This window comes from Alligator sinensis, unplaced genomic scaffold, assembly GCF_000455745.1.
Source record: "Alligator sinensis unplaced genomic scaffold, ASM45574v1 scaffold300_1, whole genome shotgun sequence".
Lineage (NCBI taxonomy): Eukaryota > Metazoa > Chordata > Crocodylia > Alligatoridae > Alligator > Alligator sinensis.
The window spans coordinates 1,772,394-1,792,548 of NW_005842240.1; the positions used below are offsets into that span (position 1 = coordinate 1,772,394).

The 20,155-nt window shown below is 42.3% G+C and overlaps 1 protein-coding gene across 1 annotated transcript in view; it reads right to left on the bottom strand.

The window, feature by feature from the left end:
- Nucleotides 1-14,749: 14,749 nt before the first annotated feature.
- Nucleotides 14,750-20,155, bottom strand: part of OPN5 (opsin 5) — a 33,785-nt gene continuing 28,379 nt past the window's right edge. Inside the window, exons 5-6 of the mRNA XM_006027399.1 lie at nt 17,391-17,635; nt 14,750-14,801 (exon numbers count right to left, since the gene is read on the bottom strand). Of these exons, the coding sequence (XP_006027461.1) occupies nt 14,750-14,801; nt 17,391-17,635 (297 nt within the window). The remainder of the gene's footprint in view (nt 14,802-17,390; nt 17,636-20,155) is intronic.

Consider the following 20,155-nt stretch of genomic DNA (forward strand, 5'->3'; position numbering starts at 1 on the left):
AACCAGATGACGTTCAACACTCAGAAGTGTAAGGTGCTCCATCTGGGGGCAAACAATCCCCAACATACCTATAAGCTGATTGGCGTCAATTTGATATGCACCACAGCCAAAAGGGACCTAGGGGTAGTGATCGAGCATCACATGAAAATGAGCCGGCAGTGCAACGCTGTGGCCAGCACAACAAACAACACGCTAGCATGCATTAACTGTTGCATCTCATGCAAAACTAAGGAAGTGATAGTCCCACTGTACTCAGCATTGGTGAGACCACAGTTGGAGTATTGAGTCCAGTTCTGGGAGCCGCACTTCAACAAGGATGTGGAAAAACTTGAGAGGGTCCAGAGAAGAGCCATCCGTATGATCAGGGACTTGCAAAACAAGCCATACGAAGAGAGGCTAAGGGACTTGGGCCTCTTCCCCCTACAGAAGAGAAGGCTGAGAGGGGACTTGGTAGCAGCTTACTGCTACATCAGGGGAGTACAAGAACTCAGTGAACAGCTGTTCACTAGGGCACCCCTGGAGAAGACCAGGACCAATGGATACAAATGCCTGGAAGGCCACTTCAGGCTTACTACCAGGAAAAACTCCTTCCCAGTCAGGGTGTCCAGTCTGTGGAATAAACTCCCTCCAGAGGTGGTGCAGTCACCTGCCCTGGAAATCTTCAGAAGGAGACTGGACAGTCACCTCGCTGAGGTCACTTGACCCCAGTTGTCTTTTTCTGCCTAGTGCAGGGGGACTGGATCTGATGATCTACAAGGTCCCTTCCAGCCCCTAACAATCTATGAATCTAAGTCTGTGCATGCAAATAGCCTTATTGTTTTGAATGAGATTATAGATTTACTTAAGAAAGAAGCACATGCATGAGTCTTTCAGGGTCACAGACTTTTTTAGGAGTGTGTGGGGTGGGGATGGCATCTTTAGTCACTGCTCAAGGACAGAGCTCCCACCCTGAGTTTGCGATGTGGGATAAATGGCAGCCTCAGCAGCATAGCATTGTTGAGAGACAGCAAAATGTTGACCTCGATGTTCACTTTAGAATCTCCCTTGGAGGAGAACAGTTGTGATATGACAAGGAGGTCATGTTAAAAAAAACACAGAGGGCACAGCTTGTTTAAGGCAAACCAGTAGTACACACCCATCTAGCTCAGTCACCCTCGTTGTCATCCAGTGCAAGCAAGGCAGAGAATGGTGGCAGACCAGTTACGGTGTCTTATTTAAGAGTGTGAGTCCCAGCCTTGATCAAAGCCTGTGGCAAAAGTCAATCCAGCTGCATATGGTATTTGGTCATTTCAGTGTGGGGAGTCAATAGAAGCCATTTGTGATGCTACCCACATCACTCCCTTGTGTGTTGTTCACTGCAGAAAAAGGCCTGTCTTAACCATGCATATAGGCTGCTGGACTCCGATGGACTTTTGGCTCAGCTTGGAGTCTGAGATCAATGGCAAATCTATAGGATTTCAATGGAATGCAATACAAATCTTATATCCCTACCTTACGCTTGAGATAAAACCTCCCGCCAGTGTTGCTTTTAATCCGAAGCGTGCAACCCAAACACAAAAATGAACAAGACACACCTGGCTTGATCCAATATAGCTTTTTATTTCAAAGCACACTCAAACACACCTGTGGAAGGAGCAACAGTACATTCACTGCTCTGGTTTGTGTGTTTGTGCTCTGGGTCTTATACTGCCTCATAGCATACTACTCTATATTGCTAACAGATTAAATCTGCAACATCACTTGAGAAATTGCATAGACAGTATTTACAAGTCTCTGACATAAATTCTATTTTACTTTGTCGGTTCTAATTTCAGTAAGTTGTACTGACATATATAGCAGTTTAAACATTTATGGTAGATCATAATTGATGGGTTGCTGTGAATTACAAGATTGTAGCAGTTTATGAACTCTCAAATCCCTCAGAAGTCTGAGGCGCATTGACAGTCTTCTTCATATTTACCTCATTACTTTGATCTTACTGTATATTACAGAATGCAGTAATAAATATTCTATAAACTTATTTTACTATGCAAGTCCTTACAGCTGTATGCAGCATGAAATATTGTTTGTTGACACCGCCATGCTATTACTGACATTTCAGCTGTGTGGCAATGTAGACAGTGTGCAACTTGAAAAGGTTAAATGCTTAGAAAATACGTGTAATGACCCAGGACATGACAGAAAGTATAAATCACTCACTAACAGCAATAGCATGCCTATCATCTTTCTTCACCTGTCCATTAATGACTAGGCAGAATATTTAGCACTGTCAGCTCCACCTCAGCTCTCAGTCAGATCCAGCCTGTCTTCCTTGCTGCTTTACTTAATTATATAAAAATCGTATTTAAAAACAGCCAGGTCTTGGAAACTACCCATTAGCAATGAGACAATACTTCAGGCATCGTGTCCTCTGACAGCCAATACTTACCGAGGCTGGACTAATGCAGCCTGATTGATTGGTTTCCACTGCATTTTTATGAAGCAACTCTGCTGATTTCAGTGGGGGTGCTTCTGTTTTATACCATGGAAAGAAGCTCACAGTCTTAGGATGTGTTTGCTTTTCAGTTGCCCGGTTATAAATTAGGTCAGCTCTACTGAAGTTGTTGGATCTGCTCTGGGGGGGGGACTTGTATGCTTATTTCTCGTGCAACCACAGACCCTTTTTACATTAACAAAACCATGTCAGGGAACCTGGTTATAAAACTACTCATGGAATAGGATTGGGGCAGCGGACACAGGTGGTTTTAAAACAGCGTATGCTCCCCACTCCTTTACCCCCTCTTCCCTAGCCACTCCTTTATGGCAACAGGAAGCCTTTAATCACTGGAGGATTTTCTCATGCTCAGAGGGAATCCTGAAACTAATATCCAATGGGTTTACCAGCAATTTGAATTGATTAAACTGAGAATTGGGGGCCATCATTCTGCTCGTTATGTGAGCTGGATGTTAGTTGAACTAAGAGTCTTATTCTGTTCTCATGTACCTGATTTTGGTCTAGATTGCTGAAATCACCAACATATTTTTCCTTCCTCTGATCAAGGTCCCACCAAACTGAAAAACACGTGAACTCAGGATACAACCCTGCAAGCAGCACTTCAGCCAGACCTAGCACCTTCCACAGTATCAGCAGAACCACTCAGATGGGAGGAGGCACTGTGTCCACCTGTGCTAAGTGTTGGCAGGACCAGACCCTACATTGAAAACTGGCTATCATATGCTGTTATCAAGTTCCCAGGGCATGAATGGGTTCAAATGTACAAGGAGTGGTAGGGTGTGTGAGCCTGACTTCAACCTTATACTGATCGCCTACGTGAGTTTCTGGTGCGGAGGATCTGGGGCCTCGAGTAGACTGCAGTATTCAAGCAATAAAAGAGATGAAGGCTATGGACAAATTGGAAAGTCTAGCATAGAGCAACAAAAATGGTTAGGGGCCTGGGGGGGCAGACTGATGAGGAAGGGCTGAAAGATGTAGGGTTATTTAGTCTTGAGAACAAAAGACTGAGGGGGTTTGATAACAGACTTCAAATACCGGAAGGGCAAATATAGGGAGGATGGAGATGGGCTTTCCTCTGTGACTGTAGGGGATAGGACTCAGAGCAATGACCTCTAGCTTCATCAGAGGAAATTTATGCCTAGAGAAATTGTGGAGTCTCCATCCTTGGAAGTTTTCAAGAGTAGGTTGACACGTGGCTGGGATGGTTTAGCAGGGGATGCTTCTGCCTTGAGCAGGGGGAGGGACTAGACCTTGTGAGGTCCCTTCCAGCCCTATTATCCTATGACCATATGATCCTCGGAGAAGAACATCAAGAAATCACCACAGGGACCCTACAATTTCCTTCTATCATTTTACGTTCTCAGGATGAAATCCTGGCTCCACTGAAACCAGTGCTAAAACTCCCATCAATTTCAATAGAATCAAGATTTTACTTTTAATGTGCAAACACAGGGTTGAATTTTTCCACGGTTAAAGGCATGCAGAACCATTGACTTCAATGAAGCCATACTCATTTACAGCAGTGATTAATCTGATATAGTAAATGGAGCAGAAAGGGAGACTACGGCTTTCATACCGCACGTTTCTCACTTTGGAGAACGAAAGATAAAATAGTGTTATTGCAATGAAGGCTGCACTAAATGTGTCACGACCTACTCCATACCGTACCTACCAATCTGTTGCTTTCCATACTAACTCAATAAATAGAAAGCTGGTATTAGAGCAAAAGTATTTAAATTAGTTTCTTAATAGCTTATAGGATAACTGTTGACACAAGGAATGGTTACACATCCAGCATATAATTAAGTTTTGAAATTACATTTGGATTTCACTTATTTTGAGATGCTGTTACCGAAAGTTGTATTGAGTTTTCTTATCTCACTAAACTCTGCTATTTTATTAACTATATATGTGTGTGGGTTTATTTTGATTATGTATCTATGCGCGCACACACACACACACACACACATTTTTTTCTTCCAAAAGATCAAAATATATGACTACAAGCCATTGAGAAAAAGTTATTTTACATTACTTATTCATGCCACTTGCTACCATATATTTGTCTCGTCAGCTTTGCAAGAGAGATTAATCTAGATGGTTTCTATATATTATGCATACACAATACCACTCGCAAGACTTCATAGTAAAAATGAATGATGCAAGACATCATAGCAAAGATGGCCTGGTTTTGGTATGTCAAGCTTGGCCCCCTTTTTCTGATCCATTTTGATCTCTTGCTTCACATGAGGTGAAAGGTTTTATACCATGCCTTTCACAAAAAGATCTGGGGGAAAATCTCTCTTCCAAAAAACATCTTTGTCCCTCTTTTCTCATGACCTTCCTCAAACTATTCATGTAATCCAGGTCTACAAATAACAAGCTACATTTTAAAAAGCTTTACAATATGGTCGGAGAAGCATCTGGTAGAGAAAATAGTTTTGTTATGTTTCCCGTTAGAGGTTACGGCAGTAATTGCAACATTTTGTCTCAGCCTGAACTGTAAGCACTGCAAATTTGACACCATTGTAAATAGTGTAAAGTAATCTGAAAAAATGTCTTTAGAAAAAGACAGAAGAGTTGAACTTTAAAAAGAGCAGGCATTCAAATGGATCATCGACACCCCAACACATTGCAGCAACCTTGAACTTTCATTTTACTTTGCTAGAAACGGAGCTTCAGGATGAGAGTTTGTGTCAGCTGGTTTCACTGTACACAGCACAGCGACCAGAACACAGGGCTCCCTATTGCATCTCCCTATAATACAGGCAGCTACTAAAGTAAAATAATCTCAACATTTTAATTAGAAATTTTTCATAGAATTGGAAACCAGGATTAAAATGAATACTGAGCAGCCGTTGCTATTGTAAATCATTGCCACAAATGGATTAGCTAATCTATTCTCAAATATCTACAAGAAGTGCCTAAACTTCTTCCCTTGACAATTTTTCAGCCCTCCAATTTCTCTGATAGCTGAAAATGCCTAACCTCAACTTTCCCTCCTTTAGCTTCAGGCCATGATTTCCTATTCCACCATCTTCTGAGATTGTGAATAATTCCCTTCCTTCATTTACATTATTAGTAGTAAAAGCTATTTATAAACCACAATATAAATGATTCTTTAGCCTTCTCTTTTCTAGACTACTAATATTTGATCCATCAGCCTCGCCTTAGACTGACCATTTCTTGTAATGTCTCACTTTTGTTACCTGTTACATTTTTGCTCATTTTTCTAAATCTTCCTACCCTGCTGGGCCAGAATTTAGTGCTATTGATTGGAACATCCTTTCACATTCATAAATGACCTGCAGCAGGTTTAGACAGGAGCTGTAGAGGGGAAGATTTGGAGGGTGACACCTGGAAGCTCCATATACTTGGAGATTGTGCAACAGCTCTGAGCACACAATGCACTACATGGCTGCAAGCAGTGGCACTGAATACAGGGCACTTAACATAAAGATCCACATTGCTACAGTCCAACCAGAGTCCCTTTATTATTGCACAGAGCTCTGTGCATGAAACAACACAATGGTAACTCTTGAGTAACTTTACTGAACCTCATAAACTTGATTCTTAACTGTGCTACAGCGGATCTTCAGATGCTATGAAGTGGCTCTGGAGGTGCAGAGCCTCTAGTGGAGCGGAATGATAGGTCACCTTCTTCCTTCAATGTGCAGAATCATGGGAGAAAGTGTCAATGATGATTTTAAGTCACTACTTCATCTTCACGATCTTGAATTATTGAATATCTGTAGGCTCTCTGGTGCAGATTAGACCACATTGCATAATCCAGTACCATCAATTTTTAGACCAAGAACTGCATAATCCAGTACCATCAACTTTACATCTATTACTAAATTAGGAGAATACTGAACAGCAAGGGCCGTGGTAAGCCCAGTCTAAGTTGATGCAAAGTAATATTATTAATTATGCAGAACAACAACTGTCCACTACTTGTCATTCCTACTCTGATTGAAACATGCCCTGTGCCAGGGCATGCTGGATATAGTTATAGTAATGTTACAGTTCAGACATAGCCTAAAGGCATACCTGCATGGTATGATGCTCTACCATGTAGAGACGCCTGAGGGAGCTGAGATAGCTCAGGTCCCAGAAGTAACATAGCTGAAATAGTGTGGTGCTGTGTACAAGCAAATTAGCCTTGCTGAGAAGAAGGATGAGTCACAGCCCCGGTATTGGGCCATGTTTATACAACTGAACTGTGTGGTACATGAGCTAGCTTGTCCAGAGCTCATTCAGGTATCTATACATTGCACATCCTTGTAGGATCTGATCCTACAGCTTTAACTTGTAGGAATCATCCCTCTACTTCATCAGAACTATTTCTGTGGATAGGGGGCTATCATATCATTTAGCTGTCTGAATGCAAACCATGTGTTCAACTCTCAGCAGTGCTGCCTTGCAGTCAGACACTGTGAGGATTGACTCAGACCAAATTCTGGCATCATTGCTTCTGCTCTGACTATCCTGGTCAGCATCCTGTTCAGCTTGATCCTAGAGTTGTTACCCCAGTTACAAATGAGTGAATGTCAATCAAAGGACCCAAGTGTTAGCAGCATGCCTACCTCTCCATCCCAGAGCTATTGCCATTCTGCAAGGACAGGGCTATTAGCCCTGATATGTGTCCTTCAGCTGTGGATGATGCTGAGTTAGCCATGCTGGCCATGAATGCATGAGTGGCAACAACAAAGGGATGTCTTGAGGTCAATCTAAGCAAGTCTTCAATAACTGCCAGTTTAGGTGTTTTCTTCTGGAAGCAGACTGATTTTATAGAAGCTTCTCTGAGCTTATCTATGCTCACCAGCAACATGGCTAGCCTTGCAGGTAGCAAGTTATTTTTATCCACTTTCCATGAAGACTTGAGGGTGATGGCATCTCAATGAAAACTTTGGATGGGGCTACATGAGCTAACACATACAGACTAGATGTTAACATACATTTAAAGCAGCCACTAATGGTGGGAGCCACTATATTTGGTTCAGAGTCAACGGGATGTGTATATTGGCTTCTCTCCTTTGCTGCTGCCCAATATTCTGCAGGAGCAAGCACCTTTCCTCAGATTAAGGTTTGAAGGTCATTAACCTCTGCACCCCAGGACGTTCCTGCCAATTTCTGAATCAAAGAAGTGCAAAAGGGGATTTTTATTTTAGATGACTGAGATGAGAGTGGTACAATGGGCTGGGATCCCGCTTGACTCCTAGCTATGTAACAACTGGCTGGAAGGGGAGTGATCATTTCTTAACGCAGTCTGCAAGAGCAATTGGCTAGATAATTGCTTAGATGGAAGGTTGTGGTAACTGTCACACTCACTTAATGTAAGTTTACATTGATAAAAGTAGGTAACCAGAACATTCATGTTCTGGCTGAGTGACCTCTTGACTTATGTAGATCATTGCCTGCATCAGCAAGACAGATGTCATCCATTCATACATACTAATGGGCTGTAGTTGTTAGTTGGATACCAGCATATGCATTGAAAAGGAGAAGAGCCAGAATGAATACTTGTGGAAGCCCATTATGAAAGTGCCTCAGCTGGCTAACTTTGTTTCTAACCATGCAAGATAAAGTTCCTGTTCATTATCTCCACAATGCATCTCACCATGGGCTAACAGAGAATAGCCTACAACAACTTAGTAGTTGGCTACATGTGCTAGTCTGTCTCCTAGGTATAATGGACTGGTGCCAACACATCTACTGTCTTCTTGTGGCATCTGCAGTGAGTAGCATAAAGTAAAACCATGCTAGATGGCCTGCAAAATACAGGCTCACCTTCTAGATGATACAGGCTTACACACTGTGCCATTTAGAAAACAGAAAACCCAACAAAATGACCTTCTAATTCTCAACTATGATCATTTGCAGGACAGGCTGGTATTTGAGTCCTATTCATAATCTGTTTAGAAGTAACTGGCTCTTGAAAAAAGCTATACCAGAACCTCATCCAATTTTGGCCAGAGTTCAGGCCCAAACAAAGATACTCCAGGGCATTCAGTGTGAAAAGACTAATGAGAGCCATAATCCAGGAGCTACATGACTATGGGTTATATGCATTAGAAAGTTTGCTTGATCAGCCCAGGGAAACCAATGTGTGTCTTTGGCAAAAGGGAGAAGTAGACCCAACAAGTGAGAAGGGAGGAACTGATCAGCAATGAATGCTGGAATGCCTCAGAAATCACTGAAAAAGCACACGGGCATCTTAGCGCCAGAAGCCCAACATAAAATCTACCGAATCTGTAGCCAAGAAGGATATGCTTGCAACAGTCAGAAACTTACTGTATGTGACAGCAACCACTGATAGCCTGGAAAGAGAACCAGGAGAAGCAAGCTGCAAGACTGGATAAAGGAAGACAGTACCCATGTACTACTTCTACCATGCTGAGAAGGCATAATGCCAGCTATCAAGGTGGAAACCCCTGAGTCAATGGGGGAAAAGTTTCTTGAGAAGAGAGTAATCAAAGAATTACTAAGCCCTGCAATGGACTGTAGTTGGTCCCTGGTACAAGGGTCTCCATATTGATTAATAAAGTACTGTTTCTTCCCAGTGAAGGGCAGAATACCAAAAGGTCCCCATCACAGATGGCAAAGCAGGCTTCTGTTTCTGCTTGGACTCTAATTCAGAAGGGGAAAACCTCAGGGCCAAAGCAACCTACTTGAGAAATGGAAGCATGGTGGAGAAAGCTAAGCCAAGAGCAGTATATTACACTGGTGGAGGGATACGCCATATCCACCGACAAAGTATAAGACATAGGTTCTAGAAATGATCCTGAAAAAGGTGAAACATGGTGGGAAAAAGGGCAAAGGGGAGGGGGAGAGCTGTGTGGGAAGTTAGATAGATGCCTTCTGCTGTGGTGCGTGTATGGAGATGCAGCAACAATAACAGAAGTCCTGTTCCCTTTCCTGACAGAGTTATAGGCTCAGCAGCAGCAGTTTCAAACCAGTTAGTGCTTAGACCATCTGTACATCTTGGAAGATCTGTGCAGCCAAGCAGTGGGCAAGCATAGCTAAGCCAATTCATCCCTACAGCAAAGATGGTCCTTGTGAGGATCAGCACTGTACTGGAGTTTATTCACAAGGAGCTTCTGATGGAGGCAAGAACCTTCCAGGAGCCATGACCTCCAGAAAATAGAGTCGGACACAGGAACCATGGAGGAGCCTCCTCAACCAAGGTGGAACCATCAGCAAGAAGCTTCCACAAGCCTCAAAGGTGGGAAAATGGAGCTATGGTCAAGATGTGCCTGGGAAACCACGGATACAACATTGAAACTATAAGGATTGCGGAGACTCATCATAGGAAGGTGACTCTCCAGAGGAAAGAAACTGAGGAACATCCATGCACAAGCTGTCCAAGTGGTAAGCCAAACACAAACCATCCAACTCTGTTACCACGGTGCCCAGTCAACATGCCAATTACATTTTCTTCCTCTTTAGGAAAAAACTCTAGCTTTAACTTGCTCTTTCCCATTTTCACTTTAGGCATGCCACTATTGGCTTAGCTCTAGCTGTCCAGGCCAAAAAGCTTCATGGCAGTCTTCAGGTCCTTCCCTCATTAGTATTCCTGATATAGCAACACGTAAGCCATGAGCAGCCATTCCATGGACTCTTCAAAGACTCTTGCCCTGGTATTTTGGCATCCAGGACTTCAACTTTATTCTAAGTTTTAATAAAAAAAAGTTTCTTCTTCCAACCCCAAGGTCTCTTAGTCCATCAGAAAACCTGTCTTCTCCTCAAATGAAAGGTAGAGCCAAATAAAGGAAGTATTGATGAGCTCCCTCGGGGAAGTAGACTGCTGACTAGAAATCATCCAGTAACCCTCTAGGTGGGAAATTAAAACTATGCAAAAATGTTGCAAATCTATAGAGGAAACCTTTACAGTGCTAGGTTTGGAATCCATTGTTTGCATCTATATGACAAGCAAACCTTCACAATCACATGATCTGTGTGGTTTTGCCATATGTGCCTTGAGTTGTAACCATGAAATACAATGCAGGGACTAGATTGCACTGCGGCTTCCATCTTGCTCTTGATACCTGAGAATTAGAAAACAGTGCTGTTTTGAATAGTCAGGGAGGACTCTAATTCAATCATTTCTCTCTATCATGACACACTAGCAGGAAGTTAAGATTTCATTACTTTAAATGATATCACGTTGAATCATGGCAATTTAATCTGATTGTGCACATAAGGCACCTAACGAGGGAGATGCATTTATAATAATATCCTTTATGACACAATGTGGTTTTGCATTGAAAATCGTTTCTGTTAATGTTCATACATCAAACCATGAAGTTCAACGATGATACTGTATTACTGAAAATACAATACAAACGATGTTCTTTCAGTCATATGCCATCGTCCTTCATGCTGAATCAGCTTTAGTTTGTCTATATTTTACACAAGCTCCAGTTAAAAGAACTTTCTAGTGGTGGATATTTACAGAATTTTAGATCTGTAGATAAAATCTTTGTAAACTACATTTTATTTACAAAGTTGACCAATTAATCATCGGAACAAATGACCAAGGAAAGTGGTCCATCTCTGGATATTTTCAAACCCCTTCAATATGAATGATCAGGACCCTATAGTGTGTACCACATGTTTGAAGCTAGACACAAGCTCATGCCTGTGGATCTGTAGGGAGACTCTTTAAGCTGTCTACAATCACACCTTCAATGGAGAGAGAAATGGCTGAAATCCTAGGAACTGTTTAACACAGGAGGTCCAACCAGACAATCTAATCTTCTGATCCTGAGGTGTATGATGTACTATACCATTGTTCAAAGCAAGGAGCAAAGAAACAAAAGTTTATCTTATTGAAACCATAGCAAGAATTTGGGCAAGCACTGTGAAATCACCGGCCTTAAAATCTGGCCAGAATATCAATCTTTCTTTCAAGTCTATCATGAACTCTGATACAATGAATCTCCACTTGAAGAACCTCAACCTGTGGGTCTTAAAACATTCCTTAACTGGGCTAAAATCCTACAGACATCAATGGCATTTTAACCTGAGCAAACACTGATTAAGAGCTACAGAAATGGATTGAATGAATTCTTTCATAGCCAAATCCTAAACGATGCTGGGTACCTGGGGCTCCCAAAGAGAGACATTCCCTGGGTTTCATTCGCACTGAACTGCAAAGTACAACTTGCAATGCCAGGGGGTTGCAAATTCTCTGTATATGGATATTGTTTTACAGGAGAGCAGGGCACGGGGAGGGAACTTCCCTAAAAGATGGTTCTAGTTTGTTAGAAAGGTGAGCATTTACTCACCAGAAACAGCAACACTTCCAGGATTTATTCCATTCATTTCTTTGCTTAAATAGGCAAGCATTTTTCAAAAGGGGAATGCGTATTCTCCTTTGTTCCCAGCTCAGGATCTTCAAACTTCACCTGACACTACTTGGTCTGAAAATCAACTGATAGAATAATAATTGCTCATAGCACCATGGGAGACTTGGTAGATACACCTGCACAACTAAACTCCCTGGTTTAAGCCTCCCTGGTACTATTTTGTGAAGCCAGATTACCCATCCCAACAGAGCTGCTGTAATAGGAGCTCAAATCGCTATAGCGAGAAAACATATGTTAAACACAGCTGTGAAATAACAACAAGCTACAAACATCTCACATTTTTTATAACTTTGCCTTAAACTGGCTATTAATTGAAATTCCTTTTTAATGTTGTCTTTCCTTTAAGGAGCAAAGAAGAGACTTGTGCTGATATTTTTAGGAGCAATTGAGACTAAGCCTATCCTTGAAATTTTACATTACATAGGAAAGATGTTTTGATTTGGACAAGGGCAAATATTAATCTTTAGTACCTTTATGTAAAAGTGCCTATGTCAGCATGGTAAAGCTAGAGAAAGAGAGAAGGTACGGTGTGTACCAAATTGAATATACTTCTTGTTACAGTCGCTCTGAGCAGAGGTTCGGAGTTGAGGCTGAGGAAAGATTTTACCTTTGAATATTTAATACTGATATCAGAAAGGATAGATGGATGGGCAGTGAATGTGGAAAAAAAAATCTGTTTTTATACATTTGCTGCTTGTTTTATATACCTTCTGCTAGTAACCAGCATCTCCCTCACATCTCATGCCATTTTCCCCCAGGATATTCCTAGTGATTAAACATGGACAAACTATTTGCATCAAATGAATTGTTCAACTTACTTTTTTCTGTTTGTCGATTATCCACAGATAGCACATTTGCTTCTCTTTCCAAAGAGTTTCACAACTCAAAACTCTGCAACAGTGCACAATGCCAACATATTTCAGTCAGAGGGGATGCCAGCTAAATCTTTGCTCCAACCACTGTTTCTTTGTGGGGTGTCACGTGAGCAACTAAGTTATGTGGTGGGGGCGACAGCCGAATCATTCCTGTAGGCACCAAAATAGGACTTCCATTTAGGCTCTTAATTAAGTCCCGAAAGCAATGCAGATCAACTCTGCTCCAAGCAGCCACAAACCTACTTCAGCAAACCCGAATCATGCAGTGCCTCCATTGTGTCTTGAAACGTTCCCTAGGCACCCAGAGCTAAGGCTCCTGGGCACTCTCACAAGCAAACCAGATCACCCACCTACTCAAGTAGCTCCAACTAACTCCAAGTTATGAACCAGGCTGGAGCTAGAAGGGTCCTAAATTCCACCTACATCCCTGGTCTATTGGGCACCCACAGAGCCACGTTCCACCTGAGAATACAGCTGGTGACACCTACCCGTTGCACAATAACTTAGTGCATGGGTGCCCACCCACCAGCTTGCGGGCCAGATCTAGCCCCCAGCACCAATTTATCTGGCCTGCGGGGCTACCCACAGGTAAACGGGCTGTGGCCCTGCATCCTAGTTTGAGAGTACAGGGCAGCACAGGGCCTGATCCTGGTGCATGGGGCTGGATGGTGGCATGTGGAGCCAGGTGGAAGTGGCATGGGGCCAAAGGGCCCCGATCCCAGCATGTGGGACTGGGCAGAAGCAGTGCAAGGTCCCAGAGTCACTTCAGCCTGTGGAGACTCAAACCTACATCTCAGATCTCCAGGGAAGTTTCCAAGTTATAGATTTATATCCCTACTCTCCTGTTGAAGCTAGACCACAGGGGAGCCATGAGCACAGAATTCATGGGGTCAGAGGACACACTCTTGGGAGCACTGGGCTCTGTCCCCTGCTGCCAGGCCTGCTTATGTATTTTAAATTTGGCAATCCTTGGTTAAAACAGATATAAACCTGGCTGTCGGGACAAGAACACAGGTTTTCTGAACTCCAAGAAAACATCCCCATCACTGGGCTGTAGAGGCCTGTTCCACATTTCTTGTTCTCTCCCTGGTCACATAATCTCTCACTTCCAAAGTGAGTTCTGCAGCCACTAGAGTACTGTGCAAAAGGAGGGCACCACTACTACCTACCAAGTTTTGGACTGAAAGCAGTCATAGGGTGCTGTGCTGTGCTGCGCTTTGCATGGAATTAATACACCTGGTGCAAACTAGGCTCCTCTCCTCTGGCCATTCTTAACCCAAAGTGTTGGAGGTTCCTCATAGGCAGCCCAGAATCATTATCCTAAATCCTGGAGAAGGCCAGTAATTCAGACATGCTCCTGATGCCTAAACATTCATTACCTATTTTCTAGATCTGGCTATCCCTATTCACTGTATAGGGATCTTACATGCCTAATCCTGATGATCTGGATCACTCTTCCGAAGCAAGATACCTTTCTCTTTTTTTTTTTTTTTTGGTGTCACCATGCACAAGTGGAGGCATCTTCAAGAACAATTTGGATTGGTCTCATGAATGTTGTTGCTGCTCCTTGGCTTGATAACAAAAACTTTTATAAACAGGAAGAGGAAAATTAAAGTGATTCCAAGATAACCACATAAATGCCTCTCAGGAAAATTCATGAGACAAACTTTCCATGAAGAAGAGAGTCACTCATGTGAATGTTCACAAAAAGCAAATCAAAAGTGTTCTAAATATGGCCTACGCAAACTTACATTTTTAATTCAAATGACCTTTTACTGGGTTGTTGTTTTTTTTTATCCTCTAAAAGTTTACACAGCTCTGATAGAGATATTCCATTTAGGATGAAAAAAGCGCATAGTGCATAATACATAGGAATAGAGAGAAAAACAAACATTAAAATAAAGTCATCATCATATATTAATTTCTTTACAAAAGAAAAAGTTGAGAAGAAAATGATTGTCTGTCAACAGATTTTCATTCACCATATACATCTGCCTGTGTACTTCCTGCTAGGTTTCATCAACTGCTGTAGACATTCTATTTGTAGATATTGTATTCAACCTACAAGAAGAAAAAATGTGGTCATGTTGCATGAAATAACCGGTCTTATAAATAATTAGAGTCCAGAACATAGAGCGTAATATGTCTAGGTCACTTTATTCACCACACATACATAAATCCTGAAACTCTCACATGGGGCTTATACCTGCCATGTTTCATGTATTCAAGGAGAGGGAGATATTCTAACCTTCCTTTTATTTGGAAGTCTAGCCCAGAGGCTGAGCACAGTTTGAGTCATTATGTTCACCAAGCCTCTCCCAATGACCTATACAGGTACCTGTATACCTGCACCTATATATACCTCTCTATATATCTATACCTCCCTATACCTATATATGCTTCTCTATATAGAGTGAACTGAAGATAAATCCAAATTTATATTGATACTGAAAGACACCAGTGAGTTACCGCACCCACCAATAGCTCCCCGTGATCAGGCAGGTGGTTCCTACATCCCAATTAAAATGTAAAAGGAGTTGTAGACTTCATGAAGTCCTCTAAAGTTAGATATCATGCGTAGATTGGCTGGCAACTGGGAATCTGATGGAAGGGGACAATATATAATGGATGGTAAGCTTTGCTTCGCTACCCACTGATGATTTTTGATATTACAGTGAACAGATTTCCTGCATGAAGCATTCAGAAAGTCTTACTTTTCCCCATTTCTGTATACTATATTGATACCACAGACACTACTGTACACAGGGCAATAGACTATTTTGCTACTATTGTGCTGTATGAGACCCCTGTCTTCAGTAGGCCTTAATGGCTAACTACACTGCAAACGAAATTTCCTGACATGTGAGATCTCCAAGGATATAAAAGTTTCCCAAGGGAAGTTGTAGAAGTCTGTAATAGTTAAACCTGGAAAACTCACTTGAAAATGTGCAGTAAAAGGGACTTTTATCTCTCTAGCTTATATAATTATGTGAAGAATTCATTTTGTGTTTCCATACCAGATGATGCAGTTGGAATTATGAACTACTAGCACTTAGATCCTGCAGACTCCTTGGTTCCCTTGGCTATCCTAAAAAAAAATGCTACACTCGACATAGCAAAGATTCCCAGTCAGGGAGTGACTGATTCCAGCACCCCGACAATAGTCGGTGCCTGTGGCTGGTATCCAGCTCATCCCACCCTAGTTACAGCACTGCCAATATTTTAGCATCCCATGAAGCAAAAACATCAAATTCTGTCCTGATTTAGACCCTTTTCAACCTAGTTTCACCGTGAAGCTGCTATTGAAACAAAGAGCCTTCTTAAGATTTTTTTTTTTTTAATTAAGACATTTGTATAGAATAACACTTGTGCTTGCAGCTGGTTTCTTCAATGTGCCAGGCATGCTGCCCCCACAGACTCCACTAGGAACTCGGGGTGTTTAGTAGGGCTATGCAAAACGGGCCCTATTCAATTTGGATTCAGATTCGGCCTAAATCGGGGACAGTGATTTGATCCATTGATTCAGATCACTGTCCCTGATTCGATTGGACTGAATCCGAATCTGAAGATTCGATGCTGATTTAGTGAATTAGCAATTTGGACACAGGCAAAGCTTTGAAAGTTTTTTCTACATACCTTGAGGTAGCAGCATGGCTTTTGATCAGTGCGGTGATGGGGCAGATGGAACATCCCACAGGAGCACGGAGCAGGGGGGCTCTCCATCGTGCTCGGCAGTGAACCTGGAAGTGGACCAAAAGTAGTTCCAGTCCACTTCCAGGTCTGCCGAGGAGTATGCTGCCCCCCCCCTTCTGTGCCCACCTGATTCAGCAACTAGCTTTAGAAGGACCCTGGGTGCCTCCCCACCAGATCTAGGAGGCACCAGTCACTGAGCCGGGGGGCCCATGGGGGACCCCCTTGCGCGCTCCCCAGTGGACCAGGAATTGGACTGGAAGTGCTTCCGGTCCACTTCTGGGTCTGCTGCCGAGCACACTGGGGAGCCCCCCCGTGCTCCTGTGGGATGCTGCATCTGTCCCAGCATTGCAGTGTTCACGAGCCACCTGGTATCTTGAAGTATGTAGAAAAAACATTTAAAGCTGTGTCTATATCTGAATCACCAAATCTGTCCAAATCTCCAAATTGATTTGGAGGATTTGGATTCAGAGATTCGGCCACCGAATTAGGCCAAATCTCCACCGAATCGAATCAGGGACCGAAGCTTCGCACAGCCTTAGTGTTTAGCACCTTTTATGGTTATGCCTTTAGTTGGGATAAAAAGACTGTGGGCCTTATCTAACGCCCAATGAAGTCAATAGGCATCTTTCAATAATTTAAATGGGTTTTGGAATAGGACCTGTAATAGATAACTGTCTTAGTGCGCTTCAGGTGATGACCACCAGGGACACTCAAGAAGAAACCATGCTTCAACACATGCTACAGATGTTGGGCAATTAAACTGGTTAGTTGTGGAAGGAGTTGAACTTTCCTAAATATCATCCACCACTAACCACTATCAACAACAAGAAACCAAGCCAGATGAATAATTTGACCATCCCAATACAGCAACTCATCCGCTCTGTAAAGATTCTGAGATAAAGACATGAGTGTTCAGGAATCAAAAAGCTTATGGCCTGCCCCACTTCCAAAATTTACCTGGTATTCTGCGAGGTGCTCTTCTTCTGCAGGGCCTTCGAGCCACGTGCCCGACAACAGGCAGATTTACAATTAATGACCTGGTAAATAATTGGGTTGTACATAGCTGCTGATTTTGCAAACAAGGTTGGTACCACCGAAAGCGGAATGGGCACGGAGTCTGGGTGCCCAAAAGCTGACCACACAGATACCACCGCGTATGGAATCCAGGCAATTAGAAATCCTGCACAGATCAACACTGCCACCTGGCGAGACAAAAATAAACCAGAAGGAAAGCAAAAAGTTACCTAACAGAATTCTCTTTATGGACTAATTCTCTAGCACAGCACTCCTTTACCACAGATGCAGTCAACCTGACGTAGCACACGACACAATGGAAAGAAATAAATCCCAGCTGGAGACAAGTTCTGCAAGGTGAACCGATCCTGTCATTCATTGTCCTTTTCCTTATCTATCTGCAGCTGTATGTTCACTTGCTACTTATAGAAAACTTTGTGATTCTCTTGGCACAAATCTTTCCCTGAGGCTATTCAGCCAGCCTAGAGGTGAATACGCTAACCAAAATAACCAGTGAAATTTGAAATTTAATTTAAATGAATATTTGAACGTGTTCATATAAATTATACACACACACATATGTATACACATATATATGTGTGTGTGTGTATGTGTGTATATGTATATACATATATACACATATATAATAAGCACAAGTCAGCTCCAGCTCTGCTTCCTGGTGTAGGTCTATTAGAGAGCCTTAATGAAGGAGGAGCATGCACACATGCTGCAGCCTTGTGCATGGGACAGTTTTACTGGGCCGCTACCACAGTGGCAGCACCTGCATCATGGCACCCCAGGTGAGAACCACTGGCTTAGGCTGTATCTACTTCTTCCCCGGACTTTTTTGAAGTATGTTCCATTTCTATAGCTTCGTCCATCCAAATGCTTTCCAGCTCCCCTGAGAAGTGAGTGCTATTAACTCTGTGTCTAAAATGGGAAATCAGGACCCAAAAAATGAAGACCACTTATCCAAACACAGGTTTCTAGAGTCTGAAGTCAAGAGAAACTAGCTAGTGCTCTGACTCTCTCAAAGCTACTTATTAAAAGGCTTCAAGAAGTGTCCATACCTGAGCACTCAAAGTTGACCTGCTCAAGGACACAGAGATCAGCTTTGGAGGAACTGTGAGCACAAATGTGATTCCCAAACACATGCATAAAGCCCAAAGCTATTCTTTTCACTGTTTAAGCGAATGTCTTTGAAAGGACTTTTAGCAAAATTTCCAGCCTTGGGTTGAAGTCATTGCTGTCAATGTTTCAGAAAGAAAATTTGGCATCCAGATGGGAGTGCATGTGTGTCAGGGTTTTCCCTGTCTGATCCCCTGTCAGTCTTCCCCAATCTCCACTGTCAGGTCCTACAGAAAGGACAAGGGGAACTAAGGAATGAGAAAAGGAAAATAGACTGCTACATTTAGGTTCAACACAGGGCTGCTTCTTGTCTTGCAGGTAGTGCTGATGATGCATGAGGAAATCACCAGCAACCTGGGAGCGGCTGGCAATATGTTATGATGAAAGATGGTTATAAAAGGAGGGGAGAGGGAAAGTCAGAGTTCTGCTAAGTCAACCTCATCTCCTGCCTGGGCCCAGGGTGGGAACAAAACATAGGAGACTGTTAAGGAAGCTAAAAAATAATAATTCTGCCAACTTTCCAAGGTAAAAATGCAGATCATTTGATAACTTTGGAGGATAAACAGAATTAAAAATGCAAATTTTGTGAGCGACATGCAAAGATTCAAGTTGACAGCCTTATGGGAATACCATAGCTATAGTCACAGTTGCTGCATTTCTCTAGTTCAGTGTAAAATGAACTGATGGGAGTTTAATTGCAAGCAATAACTCTTCAACCGAATATTTAAACTGAGCCATAGTAGGAATCTCATTCTCTGCTACATAATGCAGATACTGTGAACAATTTCTATAGACTCTTACCGGGTGAATTGCTATTGTAAAGGACTTTCCTATGACAGCTCTGTGTGTGTATGTGTGTGTGTGTGTGTGTGTGTAGATATATTCTGTTTAAACACTAAAAGAATGTTGTAGTTTTGCTAAAGTTTTTAGACACTTATTTTGAGTAAGCCAGTTTGCCCAGATCTATTTAAACATGATATATCTCCTCTATGGCATTATATAACAGTGTTGCGCGTGTTTTACAGCACTGCTCTAATTCATAGGCAAATGCACTGCATCCTAAAAGATATTAGTACAAGAAAACTCATTTGGAAAGAGGTGATTACAGCACAAATCTTCCAGAAATGCTTGCCTCTCAAACCATTTAAACCCTTTCAGATAATGTAATATGCCCAATCTCTGCTTTGATCTATCGATATCCATTTTCTTGAAGCAAAAAATTGCTTCAAGATTTTAAGCCTTCCCTTTCTTCTGTCACCCACCAGCATTTCAATCAAAACATAGATCAACCAAAAGGGAACTTTATATCCATCCTCCTTTGAAATTCTGGGGCTGAATGGAGGGATTTGGGATGATGTAGTTGGCACTGGTCCTGCTTTGAGCAGGGGGTTGGACTAGATGTGACCTCCTGAGGTCCCTTCCAACCCTCATTTTCCATTATTCAGTGATTTGACTCTACAAATCTAAACCCCAGGAAGTCAGGCTCCATACAAGACCCAGAACTGGGGCTGTGCTCTTCTTGACCTGTTGCTCACAAACCAGGAATAATTGGTGGGGGATGCAGAAGTAGATGGCAACTT